The sequence below is a fragment of the Aethalodelphis obliquidens genome, unplaced genomic scaffold, assembly GCF_003676395.1.
Source record: "Aethalodelphis obliquidens isolate GAN/ISIS:26980383/991018 unplaced genomic scaffold, ASM367639v1 scaffold6, whole genome shotgun sequence".
NCBI classification, from domain to species: Eukaryota; Metazoa; Chordata; class Mammalia; order Artiodactyla; family Delphinidae; genus Aethalodelphis; species Aethalodelphis obliquidens.
The window spans coordinates 55,835,276-55,860,109 of record NW_020837950.1 but is presented as its reverse complement, the minus strand read 5'-3'; the positions used below and the strand labels follow the sequence as shown (position 1 = coordinate 55,860,109).

At 39.0% G+C, this 24,834-nt stretch overlaps 1 protein-coding gene across 1 annotated transcript in view; it reads left to right on the top strand.

Moving 5' to 3' along the window:
- TNIP3 (TNFAIP3 interacting protein 3) overlaps window positions 1-24,834 on the top strand; it is a 59,407-nt gene that overhangs the window by 5,254 nt on the left and 29,319 nt on the right. Inside the window, exons 2-5 of the mRNA XM_027103621.1 lie at window positions 16,978-17,064; window positions 20,486-20,566; window positions 22,492-22,557; window positions 23,969-24,076. Of these exons, the coding sequence (XP_026959422.1) occupies window positions 16,978-17,064; window positions 20,486-20,566; window positions 22,492-22,557; window positions 23,969-24,076 (342 nt within the window). The remainder of the gene's footprint in view (window positions 1-16,977; window positions 17,065-20,485; window positions 20,567-22,491; window positions 22,558-23,968; window positions 24,077-24,834) is intronic.

Sequence of the window (24,834 nt, the reverse complement as noted above, 5' to 3'; positions counted from 1 at the left end):
CCAGTAACTGCAGAAAAATTCTAGCTCTGGACATTCTTCTCAAGGCAAAAAGCTTTGGGAAAATGTTTTGAAATGTTCAGAGAGTAATATGAAACTTCTTGGAAAGTACAGTAAGTTGACACACGTTTTTTGTAACCACATTTGTTGAAAAAAACAAAAGATCTAGTTTCCATTTCCTTATTTCCCTTTTTAGAAAGTTAAGCTATTTCTTTATCAAAATAAAATTTTGATTATTGAAATCTTGTTTTCCCATCTCTAAAATGGGTTGTCACAAGAATATACTAAAGTGAGTGAAGGAGAGTGATGCTGTGTGCTTGCTCAGCGGCTGCAGGCACCGCTGCTCCTCTGCTGCACCAACGCCGCAGCCTCAACTCAGATTTTCCCCTGATTTCATGCCTCTTGACCCGGGTCTCTTACCGTTCTGTGGAAGCTAGCTCCACCCACGCCTCCTTCTCGAGGTAAATACTTAGGAGTGGAATTGCTGAGTCGTATGGTTGTAAATCTGGGAGGTCCTTATCCTGGGATCATTTAATCTGCAGTTATCTTGAAGGCTCCACTGTGGCTGGAGGGTCCAAGTTGTCTTCACTCAGATATGTGGCAGTGGGTACTGGATATTGGCTGAGTCTCCTCATTTCTCCTCCACATGATCTCTCATCTTCTGCCACGTGGCTGACAGGGTCTTGGTGCTCCAGCCTGGTGTCAGGCCTGAGCTTCTGAGGTGGGAGAGCTGACTTCAGGACATTGGATGACCAGAGACCTCCCGACCCCACATAGTATCAATCGGCGAGAGCTCGCCCAGAGATCTCCATCTCAACAGTAAGACCCAACTCCCCCCAATGGCCAGCAAGCTCCAGTGCTGGACACCCCATGCCAAACAACCAGCAAGACAGGAGCACAACCTCATCCATTAGCAGAGAGGCTGCCTAAAATCACACTAAGTTCACAGACACCCCAAAACACACCACCAGATGCAGCCCTGCCCACCAGAAAGGCAAGATCCAGCCTCATCCATCAGAACACAGGGAGCAGCCCCCTCCACCAGGAAACCTACAGAAACCACTGAGCCAAACTTACCCACTGCGGGCAGACACCAAAAACAACAGAAACTATGAACGAGCAGCCTGCAAAAAAGAGACCCCGAACACAGTAAATTAAGCAAAATGAGAAGACAGAGCAATACACAGCAGATGAAGGAGCAAAGTAAAAACTCACCAGACCAAACAAATGAAGAGGAAATAGGCAGTCTACCTGAAAAACAATTCAGAGTAATGATAGTAAAGATGGCCCCAAATCTTGGAAATAGAATGGAGAAAATACAAGAAACATTTAACATGGACCTAGAAGAAGTAAAGAGCAAACAAACAATGATGAACAACACAATAAATGAAATTAAAAATTCTCTAGAAGGAATCAATAGCAGAATAACTGAGGCAGAAGAACGGATAAGCGACCTGGAAAATAAAATAATGTAAATAGCTACCACAGAGCAGAATAAAGAAAAAAGAAATGAAAAGACTTGAGGACAGTCTCAGAGACCTCTGGGACAACACTAAACGTACCAACATTCGAATTATAGGGGTTCCAGAAAAAGAAGAGAAAAAGGCAGGGTCTGAGAAAATATTTGAAGAGATTATAGTTGAAAACTTCCTTAATATGGGAAAGGAAATAGTCAAGTCCAGGAAGTGCAGAGAGTCCCATACGGGATAAATCCAAGGAGAAACACACCAAGACACATATTAATCAAACTATCAAAAATTAAATACAAAGAAAAAATATTAAAAGTAGCAAGGGAAAAGCAACAATTAACATGCAAGGGAAATCCCATAAGGTTAACAGCTGATAGTTCAGCAGAAACTCTGCAAGCCAGAAGGGAGTGACAGGACATATTTAAACTGATGAAATGGAAAAACCTACAACCAAGATTACTCTACACAGCAGGGATCTCATTCAGATTAGACAGAGAAATTAAAACCTTTAGAGACAAGCAAAAGTTAAGAGAATTCAGAACCACCAAACCAGCTTTACAACAACTGCTAAAGGAACTTCTCTAGGCAGGAAACACAAGAGAAGGAAAAGACCTACAAAAACAAACACAAAACAATTAAGAAAATGGTAATAGGAGCATACCTATTGATAATTACCTTAAATGTAAATGGACTAAATGCTCCAACCAAAAGATATAGATTGGGTGAAAGGACACAAAAACAAGAGTCATATATACTGTCTACAAGAGACCCACTTCAGACCTAGGGACACATACAGACTGAAAGTGAGGGGATGGAAAAATATATTCCATGCAAATGGAAATCAAAAGAAAGCTGGAGTAGCAATTCTCGTATCAGACAAAATAGACTTTAAAACAAAGACTATTATAGGAGACAAAGAAGGACACTACATAATGATCAAGTGATCCATCCAAGCAGAAGATATAACAATTGTAATTATTTATGCACCCAATATAGAAGCACCTCAATACATAAGACAAATGCTAACAGCCACAAAAGGGGAAATTGACAGTAACACAATCATAGTAGGGGACTTTAGCACCCCATTTTCACCAATGGACAGATCATCCAAAATGAAAGTAAATAAGGAAACACAAGGTTTAAATGACACACTAAACAAGATGTACCTAATTGGTATTTATAAGACATTCCATCCAAAAGCAACAGAATACACTTTCTTCTCAAGTGGTCATGGAATATTCTCCAGGGTAGATCATATCTTGGATCACAAATCAAGCCTTAATAAATTTAAGAAAATTGACATCGTATCAAGTATCTTTTCCGACCACAATGCTATGAGACGAGATATCAACTACAGGAAAATATCTGTAAAAAATACAAATACATGGAGGCTAAACAATACACTACTTAATGACCAAGAGATCACTGAAGAAATAAAAGAGGAAATCAAAAAATACCTAGAAACAAATGACAATGAAAACATGGCGACCCAAACCTATGTGATGCATCAAAAGCAGTCCTAAGAGGGAAGTTTACAGCAATACAATCCTATTTCAAGAAACAAGAAACATTTCAAATAAACAACCTAACCTTACACCTAAAGCAATTAGAGAAAGAAGAACCAAAAACCCCCAAAGTTAACAGAAGGAAAGAAATCATAAAGATCAGATCAGAAATAAATGAAAAAGAAATAAAGGAAACAATAGCAAAGATCAATAAAACTAAAAGCTGGTTCGTTGAGAAGTTAAAAAAAAATTGATAAACCATTAGCCAGACTCATCAAGATAAAAAAGGAGAAGACTCAAATCAATAGAATTAGAAATGAAAAAGAAGTAACAACTGACACTGCAGCAATACAGAGGATCATGAGAGATTACTACAAGCAACTCTATGCCAATAAAATGGACAACCTGGAAGAAATGGACAAATTCTTAGAAAAGCACAACCTTCCAAGATTGAACCAGGAAGAAATAGAAAATATAAACAGACCAATCACAATCACTGAAATTGAAATGGTGATTAAAAATCTTCCAACAAACAAAAGCCCAGGACCAGATGGCTTCACAGACTAATTCTATCAAACATTTAGAGAAGAGCTAACACCTATCCTTCTCAAACTCTTCCAAAATATAGCAGAGGGAGGAACAACTCCCAACTCATTCTGTGAGGCCACCATCACCCTGATACCAAACCAAACAAAGATGTCACAAAAAATGAAAACTACAGGCCAATATCACTGATAAATATAGATGCAAAACTCCTCAACAAAGTACTAGCAAACAGAATCCAACTGCACAGTAAAAGGACCTAGGAATGCAAGGATTCTTTAATATATGTAAATCTATCAATGTGATACACCATATTGACAAATTGAAGGAGAAAAACCATCTCAATATTTGCAGTAAAAGCTTTCGACAAAATTCAACACCCATTTATGATAAACACTTGCAGAAAGTAGGCATAGAGGGAACTTAACATAATAAAGTCCATATATGACAACCCCACAGCCTACATCGTTCTCAATGGTGAAAAATTGAAACCATTTCCTATAAGATCAGGAACAAAACAAGGTTACCCACTCTCGCCACCATTATTCAACATAGTTTTGGAAGTTTTAGCCACAGAGAAGAAAAAGAAATAAAAGGAATCCAAATCGGAAAAGAAGAAGTAAAGCTGTCACTGTTTGCAGATGACATGATACTATATATAGAGAATTCTAAATATGCTACCAGAAAACTACTAGAGCTAATCAATGAATTTCGTAAAGTAGCAGCATACAAAATGAATGAACAGAAATCTCTTGCATTCCTATACACTAATGATGAAAAATCTGAAAGAGAAATTAAGGAAACACTCCCATTTACCATTGCAACAAAAAGAATAAAATACCTAGGAATAAACCTAACTAAGGAGACAAAAGACCTGTATGCAGAAAACTATAAGACACTGATGAATGAAATTAAAGACGATACAAATGGATGGAGACACATACCATGTTCTTGGATTGGAAGAATCAACATTGTGAAAATGACTATACTACCCAAAGCAATCTACAGATTCAATGCAATCCCTATCAAAAACCAATGGCAGGGCTTCCCTGGTGGTGCAGTGGTTGAGAGTCTGCCTGCCAATGCAGGGGACACGAGTTCGTGCTCCGGTCCGGGAAGATCCCACATGCCGCGGAGCGGCTGGGCCCGTGAGCCATGGCCACTGAGCCTGTGTGTCTGGAGCCTGTGCTCCATAACAGGAGAGGCCAAAACAGTGAGAGGCCCGCGTACCACAAAAAAAAAAAAAAAAAATGCAATGACATTTTTCACAGAACTAGAACAAAAAATTTCACAATTTGTATGGAAACAAAAGACCCCGAATAGCCAAAGCAATCTTGAGAAAGAAATACGGAGCTGGAGGAATCAGGCTCCCTGACTTCAGACTATACTACAAAGCTACAGTAATCAAGGCAGCATGGTACTGGCACCAAAACAGAAATGTAGATCAATGGAACAGGATAAAAAGCCTAGAGATAAACACACGCACATATGGTCACCTTATCTTTGATAAAGGAGGCAAGAATATACAATGGAGAAGAGACAGCCTCTTCAATAAGTGGTGCCAGGAAAACTGGACAGCAGCATGGAAAATAATGAAATTAGAACACTTCCTAATACCATACACAAAAATAAACTCAAAATGGATTAAAGACCTAAATGTAAGGCCAGACACTGTAAAACTCCTAGGGGAAAACACAGGAAGGACATTCTTTGACATAAATCACAGCAAGATCCTTTTTGACCCACCTCCTAGAGAAATGGAAATAAAAACAAAAATAAACAAGTGAGACCTAATGAAACTTAAAAGCTTTTGCACAGCAAAGGAAACCATAAACAAGATGAAAAGACAACACTCAGAATGGGAGAAAATATTTGCAAAGGAAGCAACTGACAAAGGATTAATCTCCAAAATTTACAAGCAGCTCATGCAGCTCTATGTCAAAAAAACAAAGAACCCAATCTAAAAATGGGCAGAAGACTGAAATAGACATTTCTCCAAAGATATACAGATTGCCAACAAACACATGAAAGGATGCTCAACATCACTAATCATTAGAGAAATGCAAATGAAAACTACAATGAGGTATCACCTTAATCCGGTCAGAATGGCCATCATCAAAAAATCTACAAACGATAAATGCTGGAGAGGATGTGGAGAAAAGGGAACACCCTTGCACTGCTGGTGGGAATGTAAATTGATACAGCCACTATGGAGAGCCATATGGAGCTTCCTTAAAAATCTAAAAATAGGACAACCATATGACCCAGCAATCCCACTACTGGGCATATACCCTCAGAAAACCATAATTCAAAAAGATACATGTACCACAGTGTTCATTGCAGCATGATTTACAATAGCCAGGACATGGAAGCAACCTAAGTGTCCATCAACAGGTGAATGGATAAAGAAGATGTGGCACATATATACAATGGAATATTACTCGGCCATAAAAAGAAATGAAAGTGAGTTATTTGTAGTGAGGTGGATGGACCTAGAGTCTGTCATACTGAGTGAAGTAAGTCAGAAAGAGAAAGCCAAATACCATATGCTAACACATATATAGGGAATCAAAAAAAAAACAAAAAACGGTTCTGATGAACCCAGGGGCAGGACAGGAATAAGGACGCAGACATAGAGAATGGACTTGGGGACACAGGGAGGGGGAAGGGTAAGCTGGGATGTCTCAAGCTGTGACGAAGTGAGAGAATAACATTGACATATATACACTACCAAATGTAAAATAGATAGCTAGCGGGAAGCAGCTGCATAGCACAGGGAGATCAGCTCCGTGGTGCTTTGTGACCACCTAGAGGAGTGGGATAGGGAGGGTGGGAGGGAGACGCAAGCGCGACGGAATATACATATACATATAGCTGATTCAGTTGTGGTAATCGTGGAGTATTTCAATCCTTTCTTTGTTAGGAAAAAACGTTGCATTTTTGTGTGAGGACCTGTTTACTGTTCCCTGGGAAATGTTTGAATAGCTGGCTGGAAAAACAGCAAGTTCTTAGGCAACAAGAAGGCCTGTCTCAACTCAGCTGCTGCACTTTGTGGTGTTTGAAGCTCACAGTTGGCAACCTGGGTGAAATTTAAATGATCTATGTATCTTTCTCTTATCTCTAAGTTCAGCTAGTAGTTTTTAGTCTTATAGTTCTAAAAGTATAATCAAATCTCAAAACTAAACAGATGAGTGGATAAAGAAACCATGTTGTGTTTCCCTAAATATCACCATGCCTTATCTATGACATATTATTCCTCCATTCATTACAAAGATTTTAAAGGCTTCCACTATGCATGAATATCAGGTATATGTCCAGATAAGGAGATCTTGCTGTGTCTGTCCACCTTGAACTCTATTTTATAATAAGGTATAACACCAGGCACCACAGGAAAACAGACACACAAGTCTGTAAGCTAAAATCGAACTCTAAGACACAATTAAAACTCTTATAAAAGAAGCGAGACAGAAACTCTCCCTAACACTTGAGAGGCGTCCATTGTTGGACAGATGGCTGTCTATTGGATAGAAGTGAGGTGATAAGCTCAAGCTCCTCTTGGTTAATAAGTAAGAGACACTTTTGAGTAGGACACTTTCTTACTCAAAGGTTTTCTCTTCCATCGCTGGGAGGATTTGCCCCAAGTTCCACAAGAGAGGGATTTAGAGAACACTGAAAGATGCAGGTTGTCCTTTGGAGATGTGAGCAGTAGGTGCAAGACGATTCCATCTGCCTCTGAACATAGTGATCCTGGAAGCTCCAATGCAGGCTGCGTCGGTGGCCAGGAGAGCAGCATGCCAACACGAGGGGGTGTTAGTGGAGGAAGCCACCAAGTCTTGAAGTGAAGGGTGACATCTGGGTGGAAATTATAATACATTTTATAATTTTAACGGAATAAACGAACATAAGGCATCCAAGAGGCTGCAAAGAGAAGAAAATGAATTCGGAGTGTCAGGGCTTCTAGCAAACAGACTTTTGGAGCTAAAAGTATTATCCTTACTTTTGGAATTGTTGCCCTCTCCTAGACTTATATGACTTCAGCAATTACACTTGAAAAAAACTTTAGATATGTCTTTCTTATTATGCAGAAAGAAGAGTAACGTCAGCCTCTGGGTTCAGAGATTTGTAAATTTGTGACACTATTAAGGAAGCTAAATTCTTGGCTTGGGAGATACCACGAATAAACACGTTCATAAGAGTTGTTTAGCAAATATGTATTCTTTATATTCTTGATCTGTTTAGCTTTGTGACAGAATGTGGATCTCTCGTAAGGACTTCCAAACCTAAGATGGGTTTTGGAATCTAATGCCTCAAGAAACCTTTTTTCTCAAGCAAGCCTTCCCGTTTCTAGTTTGGTTAGAAATAATTTCTTTAATGGGCGTGGGGAAAATACTAGCGAAATGGGCACTTTCAGCTCTCACTGAAGAAGGTTCATAGTATTCTAATGTCTACCATCTAGATGAAATGCATCTTAAGACTCTTTTTACCTTCTTTTGTACTGTGAGGGGAGTGAGGCTGGACCCACAAAGTATATAAATATCTTTTCCTATGGGATTCTGGGTTAGGTAGCAAGAAGTGGGATAATTTATTCCTTTTATTTTTTTCTCCAGTAAGGAAGATTTAGTTTTTTAAAGTAAATGTTCCTTAAATCAGTAAGATCAGCTAGTAAATATTTACAATATTTTCAAGCTCTCATATTGAGAGATTTTCTTTGAGTCAGGCTCATTTTCAGACAAAACAGTCCCAATGTACACTATTTGATCACTTGTGTTTCCACAAGTCATCACCGTAGGCTCCCATTATTCCCACGTCATCTATATATGTACATGCCCTTTCTTAATTACTATATGTAACTATAATTTTTGCTATTTAAAAATAGTATCTAGGGGGCTTCCCTGGTGGTGCAGTGTGCAGGGGACACGGGTTCGTGCCCCAGTCCGGGAGGATCCCCCATGCCGCGGAGCGGCTGGACCCGTGAGCCATGGCCGCTGAGCCTGCGCGTCCGGAGCCTGTGCTCCGCAATGGGAGAGGCCACAGCAGTGACAGGCCCGCGTACCACAAAAAAAAAAAAAGTATCTAAATCTATGATATGTTGAGATGTATTGTCTCAGGAAGAAAGTAGTCTCTTTCACCTGAGGTCTCCAGGCTAATCGCTTGGTGATTATGAAATGATGCAGAAAGGATTTCATTATCAATGGAATGATCCCTCTAATCTTCAGATTTTATTTTCAAAAACCAGAAAATACATGAAAGACATGTCTGTTTCACTCATCTAGTACTTACCTCATGTCCAATACACAGTCCATAATCAATAAATATTTATTATAAGAATGAGTACATGAATGAAGGTGAAGTCAACACATATAAGCTAGGTACAAGGGAAAAATAAAGGGATTTGCAAAGATACCGAGTGATCAGGGATTAAAGTCTGGCAGAGAAGAGAACATTGAAAACGTCAAATGCAGGATTACAATTTTCGAAGGCTAAATTTCTCTTTTCTGACCACCAGTTATTGGCAGTAGAAATTAATCTCTAGGCAAGTAGTGATGGCAACTGGTAAGAGTTTGTTTGGATATGATCTTGAAGGTCAAGCCAGTTCATATGTAGCTCTCAAGAAAGCTCAACTCCCTTGAAACTTTTCTGAATTATATTTCTTAATGGCTCAGGCTCCTGTATCAAACAAAGTAAATTATGTTTTGTCCAATAATCTTTAGCTATGTTATTCATGTCTCCTCGCATAGGTAAAAGGTTCTTTGTGGGGAATAAGCCAGGAGGACTGAGGTCTGGTATGGGTTCAGCCACCCACTCATCATGTAATGACCATGGGCAAGTCACTTCTCAACTCTGAACCTCAGTTTAATCCTTCTTTACATCAAAGATGCCTCTCCTGACAGCTGCACGGGACTGTTATGAAGTTCAAATTGAAGCAGATAAACGTTTGCAAACCACAGAACTCACATGTGCTAAATTGTAATTTTCTCCCTTTTTTAAGCTGAATTTAGTTTCAATCTAGGACCCCTATCCTGTCTTTTAGAAGATAATTTAATCCAGTTGACTTCAGGAAATCTCAGCCACTTCAGCGTTTTCTCAGGCAATTTATATTTTCAGTGCAGTCTTACGCAGGGATTCTCTCCTCTGTCTTCTTCTCCCTACAGCAGCACCTACAGTCTGTGATGGAGATTTTGTGGGAAAATGCATGTGGAGTAGAGTTGCCAGATGTGGCAAATAAAAATACAGGATGGGGTTTCTCTGGTGGCACAGTGGTTGAGAGTCCACCTGCCGATGCAGAGGACACGGGTTCATGCCCCGGTCCGGGAGGATCCCACATGCCGCGAAGCGGCTGGGCCTGTGAGCCATGGCTGCTGAGCCTGCGCGTCCGGAGCCTGTGCTCTGCAATGGGAGAGGCCACAACAGTGAGAGGCCTGCGTACAGCAAAAAAAAAAAAAAAAACAGGATGCCCACTTAAGTTTGAATTTCAAATAAACATCAAAATATTGTATCAGACATACTTTTACAAAAAAGGTTATTGTGCATCTAACACTCAAATTTATCTGGAGGTCCTATATTTTTCTGGCAACTTCAGGGTGAAGGCACCAGGTTGCAATAATCCATCATCTTACACTGCAATTAGCACTGGTGTAATCTGTTCCTTATGCTCTTTTCATTGGCTCATTGCTTCACTGGCAATCACTGAAGCTTCCAGGTCCCTCTTCTCATCTCCTATCCTCAGATCCATGTGATAAATACTGTATTTTCCTCAATTTTACAGCAAAGCATTCTTAAATCCACAAAATCCTAGTTAACCACTGTTACATCCTTCTCAGGAGATGATGGATGAGTCCCTAGAAGAGTTGGACTCATTTTCCCCAAGAGGACTCACAACATTCAGGGCTCTTTTCCCCTGATTCTTTTCTCATTTTCCCTCAGGGCCATATACTTCTTTTACTCTTCTCTGGGTGGGATGGGGTAGGGAGTGTGGAAGAGGTAAGGAATAGGTTATACCATCTCTTCATCTACCCTCTTTTCTGTCAGTTGTTTATGGTGTAAGATTTTACGGCTTGATTCTGATTTTTCTCAAACATTTTGTTATGAAAATTTCAAATATATAGCCAAGTTGAAAGGATTTTATGGTGTACACCCATAGATTTTACTGTTAAAACTTCACTCTACTTATTTATCGTATATCTATCCATCTACCCACTGCATGTTTCATCCATCAATCCACGTTACTTTTTGAAGCATTTCAAAATAATTTCACAAAAGGAATTAATCTTTAAAAACATTTTTTTAAATATATTACTTTCAGAAATACTAGCTCTTAAAATTCAAAGCTTTGGTTTTCAGGATGGTCTCTAGAGTTTGAAGAGTCTATTTCGAAGTTCAAAGGCTGAACAGGGACTGTTTTTCCCTTTGCATTCAATGACAAACTTACTCAGCCCTGAGACGAAAGATATCTCTTACTGAACAAAGAAAGGATTACTTACATAAAACAAAGAACTATATGTGTTTGGGGGAATCACCAGTTAATACTTCAAGAGGTTAACTTATAAGATATAATAAAGCACGGTACAAATGTAGGAGATATTATTAAAGACCACATTTATACCTTTTAAAAATTCCCTCATAACATGTATAATCATTTATATTATTTATTTATTAAATATTAACTAGGATTAGGAGAAAAAAATTTAAGGAGGTTTTGTATGGAGACAAAACAATATTGATCATGTAACCAAAATAAAAAAGGGTGAAATATTTACCTATAAAATGAATAAAAAGAAAATACATTTAAACAGAACAACTTTTTAAAAATGGATACCCCTACTTGATCCTTTCTGATTTGGAGACAAAACATATAACTTTGTTTATCCCTGTGGTCATTCTCCTCTGGGCTGTGTTCTGAGATGTAGAAGTGTACTATGATTTCCTACTGAAAATTTATACATAATCAGGTTTATTTTTTTTCAGTGTGTATGTCACTACTCTGTCCTCTGAAGGTACTGTGTCAGTTCCCAAGGCTGAAATGATAAATATCGACCCTACCTTCAAGAAACTTACAGCCTTGGGAGAGAAAGGTACATAAAATTAATGACAGTTTTACAGTAAGTGCAGGAATTGATGCTTCACAAAGTGCCCTGGATCACAAAGGAGGAGGTAACTAACTGCTCTGGAAAACCAGGGGAGACTTCAAAGGGGCTGGTGGTCAGGCTGTGTCAGCTAGTTTACTACTTTGGGCAGCGCTGAGAAATCTTTAGATATGGAAGTTTCATAAATTCTGCAGTTTCCTAAAGACTAGAGAAGAGTCAACAAAGCCCAATTTGCCCTGTGATGTATCTGCAATGCACTAAAAACTAAAAGTGTGCAGTGGAAACAGACATGTATGTACTGCATGGAAGAAGTGCTTCAAAGCACCAGCCTGGAGGGACACAGCCTGTATCCCCTTGAGGCTCTGGAATTTGGGACACGCCTCTCATGGGGCTCTTCTAGTCCAAACCCAGGTTTGGGGTATGAAAGAGAGGTTATTTACTAGTTTGGAGGCCAAGAAGTTGACTTTTCTGATCTTGAGATCTTCTACAACCTCTTGAGAAGATACATGACTCAGCAACATTACAGATTTAGTTTTGGGTAAGGAGGAGGCTTTACGTGTGTCTGAGCACTGTGTGTACTTGCATAGGCACTAATATAATTGGCACTATTTTAGGTTCGAGAAATACAGAATGAACACAGCAGACAACAACTGCTGTCATGGAGTTTAAGCTCTAATGGTGGGAGGCCAAGAACAAAGAAGAAAAATATATAGGGTATGATATACAGTGCTGTGGAAAAAATATAGCAGGAAAGCACTGGGATGGAGAGTAATTTTAAATGGAGGGGGGGTGGGTAAGATCTTAATAAAGAGATGACATTGAAGCAATTACCCGTTTGGGGTGGAGGGTGGGATGAGCCATGAGGTTATCTAGGAGAAAGATAGTTCTGGGCGGACAGAACAGGGAGTGCACACGACAGGTTCATGGACCAGCAGTGTGGCCAGGACATAGAGCAGAGTGAACAAACAGGAGGATACTGAGAAAGAGGTCAGAGGGGCACAGGCTAGAGTATCTAGTACCCTGTGGGCCACTATAAAGAGTTTTGCTTTCACTCTGAGATGGGAAGCCATTGAAAGGTTTTGAGCAGAGGAGTGACATGAAATGACATATTTTAAAAACCCACAGTGGCTACTGGGCTGAGAATAGATGGGAAAGGAGCCAGAGGGGAAGCAAGGAACATTGCAATAGTATTGCAGTAATCCAGGTAGGAGATGATGGTGGCTTGATCAATGCAAAGATGCTAAGCCTCTTGCCCAAGCTCACATATCTAGTAAAGGATGGAACTAGGATTTGACACAGAGACAGATGTCAGTAACTACTGGATGCTCTCTTAAGAATTTTCATGTGAATAAAATCAGGAAGTAATCATTAAAGTTTCCATTTTGAAAATTTATAAAATTGCACGTTTATTTCACTCTCTCCTTAAACTGGGAAGTCTCTAGTGGCAACATGCTGCTCTCCTTTCTGTGTATGTTTTTTTTTGTTTATTTGGTTTTTGTTTTGTTTTGTTTTTTGCGGTACGCGGGCCTCTCACTGTTGTGGCCTCTCCCGTTGTGGAGCACAGGCTCCGGACGCGCAGGCTCAGTGGCCATGGCTCACGGGCCCAGCCGCTCCGCGGCACGTGGGATCTTCCCGGACCGGGGCACGAACCCGTGTCCGCTGCATCGGCAGGCGGACTCTCAACCACTGTGCCACCAGGGAAGCCCTCTGTGTATGTTTATAGAGAGCCTAAAAAATGTTCAGTTAGATTGGGTATAAGCTGTGAGGAAAAAGAGGAGTCAAGGATGACTCCAAAGTTCTTAGTCCAGAGCATGAAATTTGTCATTGTGATGGGGAAGACGAGTCTCGTGAGGGAAGATCAAGAAATAGCTTTTATATAAGTGGATAAGAAGGTACCTATTAAGCAACCAAACAGGTATGGTGAGTAGGCAATTAATATAGGTGTCTGGAGTTCAGAGGTGTGGTTCATTCTGAGTGCCCCAGGTGAGCTGATTATTAAATATTTTGATTACCACGAGATGTTAAGTATTTTGAATATTACTTTTGATAATATCTATTAAGTGGTATTGCAGTTGTCAGTCTAACCCATTTAGTACTTAATGTGCATATCCAGGTTTATTTTTACTAAAAAGCCACTTTGATCATATAATTCCTTTCCTCAAGGGTCTTTAGAAGTGCCCCATGGCCTATGCAATAGACTTAAAATTTCTTAGTCTGAAATTAAAAGCCTTTCACAATTTGATCTAAATCGACTTTAGATAGACCACATGAGCCCCCCTCTAGTTACACTGAGCTTGCTATAATCCTTCATATTTAGGCTTGTCCATCTCTGTTTCATTTAAGTTGCTCCCCTTACAATAATATATCTCAGTTCTCACCATCTATGAAAATCCTATCCAGCCTTCAAGGCCCAGCAGATATTCCAACTCCTGCAATAATGATTAAAGCTCTGAATGAGCTCTCTCTGAATTCTTACAGTCATCTCTCTCTCTCTCTCTCTCTCTCTCTCTCTCTCTCTATATATATATATATATATATATATATTTATTTATTTATTTATTTATTTATTTATAGATATGTAAATTTCATTAGAAGTAGGAACTTTTGTTACTTTTGTTTATTTTCCTTTGGAATCCACTTAGTGCCATGTGCATAGTAAGTGATGTGTAAATGATTGATAGTCCCTATCTTTAAGGTCATATTATTATTAACATCTAAGCTCTTCTATATATTATCACAGACAGCAACCCCAGGAAGAAGACACCTCTACTATCCCTAGTTTACAAATGTGGAAGTTGAGACTTAGGGGCCTTAAGCATCATCCCCAGATTTACAAGCAGTGAAGGTAGAGCTGAGATATGAATCCAGATGACTGGACTCTAGAGTCAGATGTTTAGTCACCACCACGTACTCTCTCTCCTACCTAGATAGCACATTCACTTAAAAATCTATGCAAATAGATTCAGGAAGCAAACCCCCATTCTAAATGGATATTAAAGAAAAAGCCGTGTTTATTTTACCTGCCAAAGAATCCCTCCAAGCATGTGTAGAAATGTGATGATCTCTCTTGAACTAATTTTGAGAGAATTATCATCAACCGGAATGATAGTTACAGACCACTGACCGGTAGTTCCTTGGTCCTTTACTTCACCATATTTCCCTCTGTTAGTTATTTTCCTCTAGAGATTATTTTAGTCACTTGAGAAATGAAGACTCTTCAAAATCACTTTGGAAACATGGAGTGACATGTCCATTTCTCTGAAGGTTATTGCAGCTAGTGAGACTTCTCATGAAACAAAGCTTGACTAAAAGCCAGACTCTTAAAGTATACAGCATATGTGAAAGGGATGGAGGTGAGGTGAAGAGGGCATATGTAACAGAAAATATCCAGTTTATTCCTAGGACAGTACTAATGCAAATTCCCTTTTTCTCAAACCGAACTTGGGACACTCCAGAAGTTATTGTTTATTCATAAATCACCACATGGCTCTCTGGAGCTAATAGAAAATCTGTTTGTTGTTAAACTGCCATAGCAGAAAAAGAGGGAAAAAATTATAATAAAAAATGCAAAGATACAGGATTTCCATTCAGTAGAATCACTCACATCATGATGGGCTACAACGATGAATGTGCAACAGGAGGCCCATACAGAGGGGACCCAACGACGACAGTGCCTGGCCAGAAAATGTGCTTTCTAACCACTTCTTTAGGTCAGTGTTAACACGTCCACTGGGTTATTATTACCAAATACACAAATAAGGCTGAAGGGAACCTTGAACCTTGTATAATTATGTTTTGTGTGTGTGTGTGTGTGTGTGTGTGTGTGTGTGTGTTTGCAGCAGGGATTGGGAGGGAAAAAAAATATTTTTATGTTATTGTCTTTTTTATTCTTTTCTGATGTGTAGATTTTACTGTTAATGAAGTGTCAGTCTCCAGGAAATCCCTGCTTATATTCCCTAAAGTCAAATCATATGTGAGTCATAAGTTTTACCTTTAGAACTGTGAACAATTTCATTTCCACTTGTACTTTTGGATATTTCCTTAAGGAAATATCATTCTGTTTCACTCAAGTGTACCCCCCAAACAGACCAAGAAACCAGAAGAAAGTAAACACACACACACACACACACACACACACACACACACTCCAGGTGGAGAGAGCCACAGATGTCAAGGGGCGTGACCAGTTCAGGAAGCAGAGGGAATTCAGTTCGGCTGGAGCCCAAGAAGAGACGGGTAGAAGATCTAAAGGAGAAAAAGGAGGGCCAAATCTTAGCCACCCGTTCATTCCCTTTTAAAGAATCTGAATTTCAGGAGTTTTAGGATTTATCCTACATATATGTGGATATCAAATAGGGAGGTCTAAAGAAAAACGTAAATTAAGTGATTGACTAAATTCTTCCTTTTCTCCTTTCAGCAACACATTCTTTCCTTTCTATATTGTTGCCTTTTCTTCTGTTCCCTCTCCTCCAAGTCAAGAATGAGGTCTTCTGCTCTATCACAGCCCATCTGTGTAGCTCCAAACATCTGCTTTCCGTGCTTTTTTTTTTTTAACATCTTTATTGGAGTATAATTGCCCTACTTATCACGTGCTCCATTATCTCAGTGCCCTGTAAAACGACAAGCCAACTCATTAAAGGTAAATGTTAGTGCAAAGATTTTACTTCCATGGGATCATGGAGAAAATGTGGACAACCTACGGAAAAGACAGTCTTGAGACTTTAAACTTGAGAACCAAGTTTAAACTTCCTGCCAATACAGAAGATTAGTTTTACGAACAATACCCGATAACCTTGTAATGAATTATTTTCTTTTTAGTTCCATGAGAATTATGTATGACTCATTAAATTCTGCACAGCTAAGCTGACATGTATAAGGCATTGCCAGAAAATCCTTCCCTTAGGGAAGCAAGGAACTGGGCTGTCAAAAAGTCAACAGTTACCTAATTGATCTGGAAATACAGTGAAGTTACGGCAGCTTGTCTACTGAGGAAAGACTTGGCTTGCCTAGGCTTTCTGTGGTAACTTCTTCCTCCAGTGGGAGAAACTTCCAGTAAGGGAAGAATGACAATTTACATACCATAGCAAGGCTTATCTGCCTTGCGTGTTAGTCACAGCCTGCAGCTTGAGACATCCTGGGAAATCCCTATCTGGAAGAGAAGAAAAGTTATAATCACACTTGCTGTGCTTTTAACCTTATTCTGTATAATTCACATACAGAGTCACTTCTGTACATTTTCAGTGAAAAACTGTTGCTATTATTTTCTATCATCAGTTAACTATTTGTGTGGTATTTTAAAAATTATATATATATTTGCTCTGACTTTAAAAGACACCATTCAGAGATATTTTCTTTGCTTTTTTCTTTCTGCTCTCCAAGACTCCAGAAAAACCAGCTTCCGTGGCACATTTCCTACAGTGCACAACTAGAATGAGTGGTACAGAAACTTCTACTGAGCATGCAGAGGTAAGAACGCATTTCTAGGGGATGAATTGACCATATATATCATCGACAGCATTGCTAATGGCGAGTTATGCAATGATTAATAAAAGTAGAAATGGCTAGTTTGCTTTCTTTAACTAAGATCTGCTCTATATATTTCAAGGATGTTATTCAACAAAGGAAAAATATCTAGGTGACTGTTTACATTTCCTTTGACACCTTTGAGCTACATTTCTTCTTTTACAAAGTGAGAAATAAAATCTTGTCCTGTCAGCTTTTCGATTCTATGTGTTTCATATTTTGCTCTTGATTTCAAGGAATTTGGTTTAATGTAAAATGTAAAAAGAATATTATATTTGTGTGGTTAGAAGTAAAAGCTATTATAGCAATAGAGTATCTATGGTGAAATACTTCTATATACGTAATTAATACCACAGTCATTGTTCTGTTACTGGTTACTGCAACAGATACTTACTAATTGAATGAATGAATGAAAGTGCTTTCTTAAAGATTTTTTTAGAGATAACTAAGATATAATAGGACTCTGAGACTTTTTGGTACATTTAGGTATTTAATTTAGCAGTCTCAGAACTTGGATCTTTTAGAAGTTGGTCTGGGTATTAGGGTAAATGAGAAATCAAGGTCCAAATACTTTGAACACAGATTACATTTTATAGGGAATAAATGTTCTTTAAATGAGCCCTTAGAAGGACCAGTGACTAAAATTCTTTCTATGCCTTTATTAGCAACAGGGAAGCACAGCAAAAACAAGTGAAAAGTTTCCCCAAAACTTTGTATTTAATTGATTTTCTTTCATTTTAATGCACACCTAAGACATATGAATGGTGGTAAAATGTTGATTAATCCTCAGAGAAATCCGTAGTGATACATTTATGACTTATAAGCCATACCTATTGCTGTGCTTTCTCTGTCTTGCAGATTTAATATCTCTACTAAATCATTTTATAAATGATTCTTATAAAGTTATTTAAAAATAACTCAGGGCTTCCCTGGTGGCGCAGTGGTTGAGAGTCCACCTGCTGATGCAGGGGACACGGGTTCGTGCCCCGGTCCAGGAGGATCCCACATGCCGCGGAGCGGCTGGGCCCGTGAGCCATGGCCGCTGAGCCTGCGCGTCCGGAGCCTGTGCTCCGCAACGGGAGAGGCTACAGCAGTGAGAGGCCCGCGTACCGCAAAAAATAAATAAATAAAAATTAAAAATAACTTATTTATAAGAAAATCAAGGGTCAAAATATTTCATAATTTTTTTCCAGAGAAAATTATATATGGAAAAAAATGCATGCTATCTGATTACTCTTAATCTAGATTCCCAGAAAGTAGGGTCATACAAATATTTGTTGGTCACAGATTTTTATTTTTTTGGTCTATATCACAAATAGAAAAAAGACTTTTTGAGGACCTAAAATTCATATTCCGAAGCATGGTATGGAATGGAAGAACCTTGAACTTTAGTGTAACTCATGATAATCAGTGATATTTATTAAAAATAGAGGTGGGATAAATAGGTGGCGCACAGAGGATGTTTAAGCCAGTGAAACTATTCTCCATGATACTACAAATGATAGACACATGTCATTACACATTCGTCTAAATCCATGGAATGTACAACAGCAAGAGGGAACCCTAATGTAAACTGTGGATTTGGGTGATAATGATGTGTCAATGTAGGCTCATCTATTAACAAATATACCACTCTGATGGGGGATGCCAATCATGGGGAAGGCTACCCATTTGTTGGGGCAATAGGTATGCGGGAAATCTCTATACTCTCCACTCAATTTTTCTGTGAACCTAGAACTGCTTTAAAAAGTAATCTATGAAAAAGAAGGTAGAGGTGCTATGGCTCCCTTTCAGAAATTCTGATCAGTGTTCAGGGTGCCTTATGTTTAGCAAGCTCCCAGGGTGATTCTGATGCGCTCCAGTGGTGAGAACCACTGGTCTAGAATCCAGTCTCACCAAACCTCTGCCTCACAGAGCCCAGGACACACTAAGTAGGGTTGGCTCACAGCATTCTCCAAATCAAAGATGCCTAATATTTAGTCTGTGCTGATCCAGAATAAGTCCAGTCCCTTGGAAGTCTTCCTAAAAGAGGGAAATCTCAATTGCAGGACCCAACATACTTGTCACCTGGAAATTGATGTCACTTCTGGCACTGGGCTAAACCACCTTGAGGTCAGAAGCAGGTATAATCATTCTGATTGTGTTGACCTACGGAAGAATGTCTCTTTTTAAATGCAGTCTTAGTTACACATGGATCTGAATAGGAAGTAGCTAAGAAAACTAAGAACAGCATCTATAGAGGTATAAAATACCCTCGAATCCTAAAACATTGTGAGACAAAGATAAGTAGAGAAAAGATAGAAAATAGTTTTATAAATCATTTCTAATGAAAAAAGTCCTTAAAATCCTGTGATGATTGCAAAACGACATTTCCTGTAACGTTTGTGGCAAAGGCCAACATGTTTTGAAAATATTTCTTAATTGTTCATGAATACCCTTAAGCAATTTCGTGGTCCACAATAGCTATTGAGCCTGAAACTGAATAGCAGATTTAGGGACGACCCTCATTACTCCATTCATTGTATTACTTGTATGACTCAGCCATGCGATGGTTTTAAGACTATTGAGTTAAAAGAGAGAAAACAGTACTTAAGAGAACTTTGTTGGTGGTCGATTTAGACAGATGGCAGGCAGTTTCCAGAGCTTTTGTGCTTTCTTTAAATGAATAATATTTTTTTAAAAAAAACTGAAAAGAAAGGTGGTTAATTTTTCACCACACCAATGATTTATTATTAATCTAAATTTGTCACCTAGTAGCTTTATACAAAGGGCTGGTTAAAATTACAAAATACCAGATAATCTATGCCCACCTCTATAACATAATCATAATGATGGTCACTGAGGTAGTTAATTTATTGTATTATTGTTTCAGGATCAATTTGTTGCCACTTAACTGTAGTGTGTTGGTCTTTTTTTCTTGGTGGTTCTATCACTTCTCTGACTTTTGCCAGGGCCACTCTTCAGATCATGGGTATGTCTACAAAAATGGTTTTTTAGAAATGTTTACCAGGTACATACCTAACATATATCCATGCAACTTACCTGATTTCTATATACATTATACTCTGAATTTTCATTTTTTTGGAAAAGGGTTGAAATCCAAATTCATAAAATCCTAATTTCTTACTTGCCCATTATATAGATACATTCGTAATTTATCAGAGAATTATTTTGGTACTTAATTCATATAAAAGTCTAAAATATAAAGCTTTTTCATCAACAGGTCTCTATGAAGGACTATGGTGTGAGCATTATTATTGCTAAAATATTTTTATGAATTACAACATGAGAGTTTGTGAAGAGAAGCATTTCTCCTGTTTATAGACTATTCTGTTTCACTCTTTTTCTTCTTTTTTTTTTTAAGTGGACTCAATCATCGAGAAGAAAGAACTTAACAAATTTCCTTGAACAAAAGATAAGGTGCCTGGAAAAACAGAGAAAAGAGGTAATTTTGAAATATTAGTTGAAGCAACATGTGCCATGGATTAATGCTGAGAATAAAATAGGCATCTAGTGCCTTTTATTTTTGTTATTGGGTCACAGTATTTATCTTAAGGATACTGGACTGCATTATTTTGAGAGCAAATACTTCTTTCTTATTCACCTACATATCTCTTACTCGGTCTCTCAGTGCTTGTGCAAATGAATAAAAATGACAAAGCCATAAATCCAATAATTATAATCTTAATTTTTTTCAAAACTTAGACATTTCCTCCACATGGGCTAGGTGAGCTTATCATCTGTGCCATTTATGCTCAGCACTTGACACACCTTGAAACTCAAACTGTCAGAGGCTTTATTGTATCACTGATTAGGTGCTATGACTTCATGAGTTGGGCATCTGACCAACAGGGGTTAAGGAGCTTTATCATAAAAGAAATTTGTTTTAAAATGTCATTGGGAATGTGATGGATATTATTTTGATTTCCGTTTTTCTGAGTTTAATGAATATTAGAACCTCTTTATTCTCCTTGACAGAGAACCTCTTTATTCTCCTTAACAGTTCTGGCACTCTGTTGTCAATTTTGTAATTCCTTTTTGAAATCATTTTCTGTGCTGCAGCCTTCATGTTTTCTTCTATGGTTTCCTCTACCCTTCTTTGATACTGCATAAAATAGTGTGCCCTTCTGGAAAATTACTGAACTATAGCAGAGTAATGTTACCATAGCATAGAAATGTTAGTCCCTAAAATAACAACAGATCAGGGATCTTTACATAATAATATTATATAGTCTTATACTAAATAGTCATATCTATTTCCAGCATAAGAGTTACCTAGCAACTGCCACTCTGGATTAGATATTTTGTTTTGTAATTAAGAGAAAGTCTTGCTACATTTTAGTCATTGCGACAGTCTTCTCCATGTCTGTCCCATATTTATAGGTGTTGGAATTTCTCTTAATGTGGAAAGTTGTAGACTTCCCTTACAAGAAAACTGAAAACAGGTCTTAGTGTTTTTTCTTTCATCTATTTGGCACACAGTTTTAAAACTTTCAAATTGTTTGCAGCCTAAATTGTTTCTAAATATTGTCTTATGACAAAAACTATTTTTCCCTGAAAAACCTATGCTTCCAAAAAGGTGATATTATCCATTAGCTGAGTATATAATACAAATCATGTACTGATTTTTAAAAAAAAAAAAAAAACAGTTTTTCAAGCAAATGATTATCAGTTCATTGAACTTGGAATTTTTTTTTTTTTTTTTGTGGTACGCGGGCCTCTCACTGTTGTGGCCTCTCCCGTTGCGGAGCACAGGCTCCGGACGCGCAGGCTCAGCGGCCATGGCTCACGGGCCCAGCCGCTCCGCGGCACGTGGGATCTTCCCAGACCGGGGCATGAACCCGTGTCCCCTGCATCAACAGGCGGACTCTCAACCACTGTGCCACCAGGGAAGCCCGAACTTGGAATTTTTTAATATAAATTCTGCCTTTAAAAAGCTAGAAGAAATATTTCATTTTAAAAATCAATATAAGCACATAAAAATATGGAAAGGTTTGAAAAAAGGCCCTTCAAATATTAATAAATCTTACATAAAACCATTAATACTTACAATTTTTTATCAGATTCTGGTTAGATTAAACAAGAAGATGAAAATTCAAATAACTAAACAAAGTTAGAAGTTGCTAATAAACTGTTCAGCTGATTAGTCAAGATATACCTAAGGCTTAATAGTTTTTCATATGTGAACCAATTATGAAAGGCGAATGTGTTCAATTAACTTATCCCAGGTCTACCAGAACTTGGTGGAAGGAATATTGTCTTCACCCATGGCTTCCAAAACCTTAGTAGCCTCGAGAAGTGATTTCACTTTGGCTAAATTTCCAAATGGGCAAAATCCTTTGTTGCTTTACCAAACTTTAATAATTTCAGCTCCTGGAAGTTAACCAGCAATGGGATCAGCAATTTAGAAGCATGAAAGAGTTATATGAAAGAAAGGTAAACACCTCTCTGTTTGGTATTTGCTTTAAATCGGTAATCTCGGGGAGACAAGTATGTGAAGATTCTCATTGATTTCAACTACAGGAGATTTGTGGGTAGCCAGCTGTCTGTTGTAAAATGATGAAGGGGAGGGTGCTGAGTGCATTATTGGCCTCTTGGTACTGAAGATTAATGAACGAAGGAACGTGTCAGTGAATTGTCTTAAGCATGGCAGAAGAAAGGTACTAAATATAGCCCCCAGTGCCGTCTCTAGAGCTCTTGCCCACATTTATCATAACAGCCTCCTGGCCTCGGCTTTGTTACTAGCAGCCATAAAAACACAAGGTTATATGTGAGGTGAGAAATGGCTTAAAGTTCATACTTTTTTGTGCAAGGCTACTTCTCTAATTCTTTATAGCATAAGCTGTTTTCCACAGAAAAAGAGACAAGCAGTGTTAACAGCGTGTGAGGGGAAGTGGGGAATCCCTTCTTCTCTCCAAAGCATGTTCTCTGTCAAGAAACTTTTGCTTTGGTGAGAAAGAATTTTTTTTGGAGGAAATATATTTTAAAGGGTAAAAGTCAGTTTATAATTTAAAACCATTCCATGTTCTAAAAGAGAGGAAAGAGAAGGTAAACTCCCCAAAATAATTCAGAGTCAAGAAACTTGACCACACATGAGAAGTACATTAGTATTGCTCTTTTCTTCCTCATTTTGATACTCAGAGTATTAAATTTGGAAAGAGCAGGGTAACGTTTCACTACACCAAGCCATGGTCAAGCCACCTTATAATATTTGGTCTGGACAGCTTTGGGATCTCCAAATTTTAAAGCACATGATCCCAGAGAAAATTGTTTAAGCTGCCTTCCTGAACGGCTTGCAGCTGCATGAAGACCCAGGGTTAACAATGGTCACAGTTCCCATCTTTGATGAAGCGCCTGTCCCTAAGGCTTTTCTGGACCCTTGTCACTCAGATGACTAATTTGGCATTTAGTAGCAGGTCAAATGCTGCAGGTTACTGATGAGTTAAAGGTCACATCTGTTTTTCGGCAAGGTAGGTATATTCACTTATCCCCTATCCTTCGCTGTCCTTTTCAGATCAGATGAGGCACACCTTGCGACCTGAGAATAGAATGACAAGCCTAGAAGGCTCCCTTAAGGTCTATGGGTTTATTTCCTCGAAAGTGGTGTGGTCTAGAGAAAGGAGGCTGGAGGCCGTTTTGGTGTTTGCTTTTTTCTCTTGTAGAGGAAACTTCTTTTTAAAAGCAAAAGACCCGATCTTGGTTTGGGGCGGTGGGAAGAAGAGCCACTCCCTAGGGGATGCCCAAGACTGAGCCAGTTCTGTCCCCGGGTGCTTAGGCTGGGAATAAATCCAGGGGGTTGTGGGCTTCAGGCGAGGTGTCTGCAGCTGTCTGTGAACCACTTCTTCAGGTCGCAGAGCTGAAAACGAAACTGGACACCGCAGAAAGCTTCCTAGGCACGCTGGAGAAGGAGCTGCAGCAGAGCCAGAGGGAGAGCGACCTGCAGCAGCGCGAGGAGGTGGGCGGGGCTCGGGGAGCGACCTCCCTGCCCCCAGGAGCGCGCGGTAGGGGGAAGGCGGGGGGGCCCTGCCTCCAGACGGTTGAGAACCAACCGTTTATTCAAATCAACCCTCTGCAGAGCGGTGACCGATGGGCAAGGGTGTACGGGTTACGCAAGTCCCCAAAGCCAAAAATAGGGGCCACTTCTCTAGAATCAGAGGGCGGGAGGGGCCGGCTCACTTCCTTCTGTGTCGCGCAAACAGGCAGACCTTAATTTGCCCGGCTCCACCCGCGGGCAGAACTGAGCCAGGGCTTTGGGGTATCTTTCTCGGACGTTGCAGCCTAGGAGAAAATTCATTTTGCGTTTTTGCTTTTACTCATACTAATCATTTTTATTACCAGTGTTGATAATATGACAATTCCTTGTATTTGTACAGCTGCTTTTCAGCTTACAGAGAGCTTTACAAATAAGTATTACCTTTGTCATCTTAAAAATATAACACTTTTGAAAAGTATCTCACCCTCATCGTCTCATTTAACATCCTCAGCCCATCTGTGAGGAAACTCTTATTTTTGCCGTTTTAAAGATGAGAAGGCTGAGACGTAGGGCTTAGATGACTTAATGTCAATAATGTAGCACATGGAAAAATAGGACTTGAGCCCAGTCTCCAGATTGGAAGGCCCCTTTAATCCTCCTGAGAACTAGAAGGTGGCCATTGAGGTGATGGCCTCTCTTAAAATAGATTCCCGGTTTTACTTCTAGTTATGGGACTACAT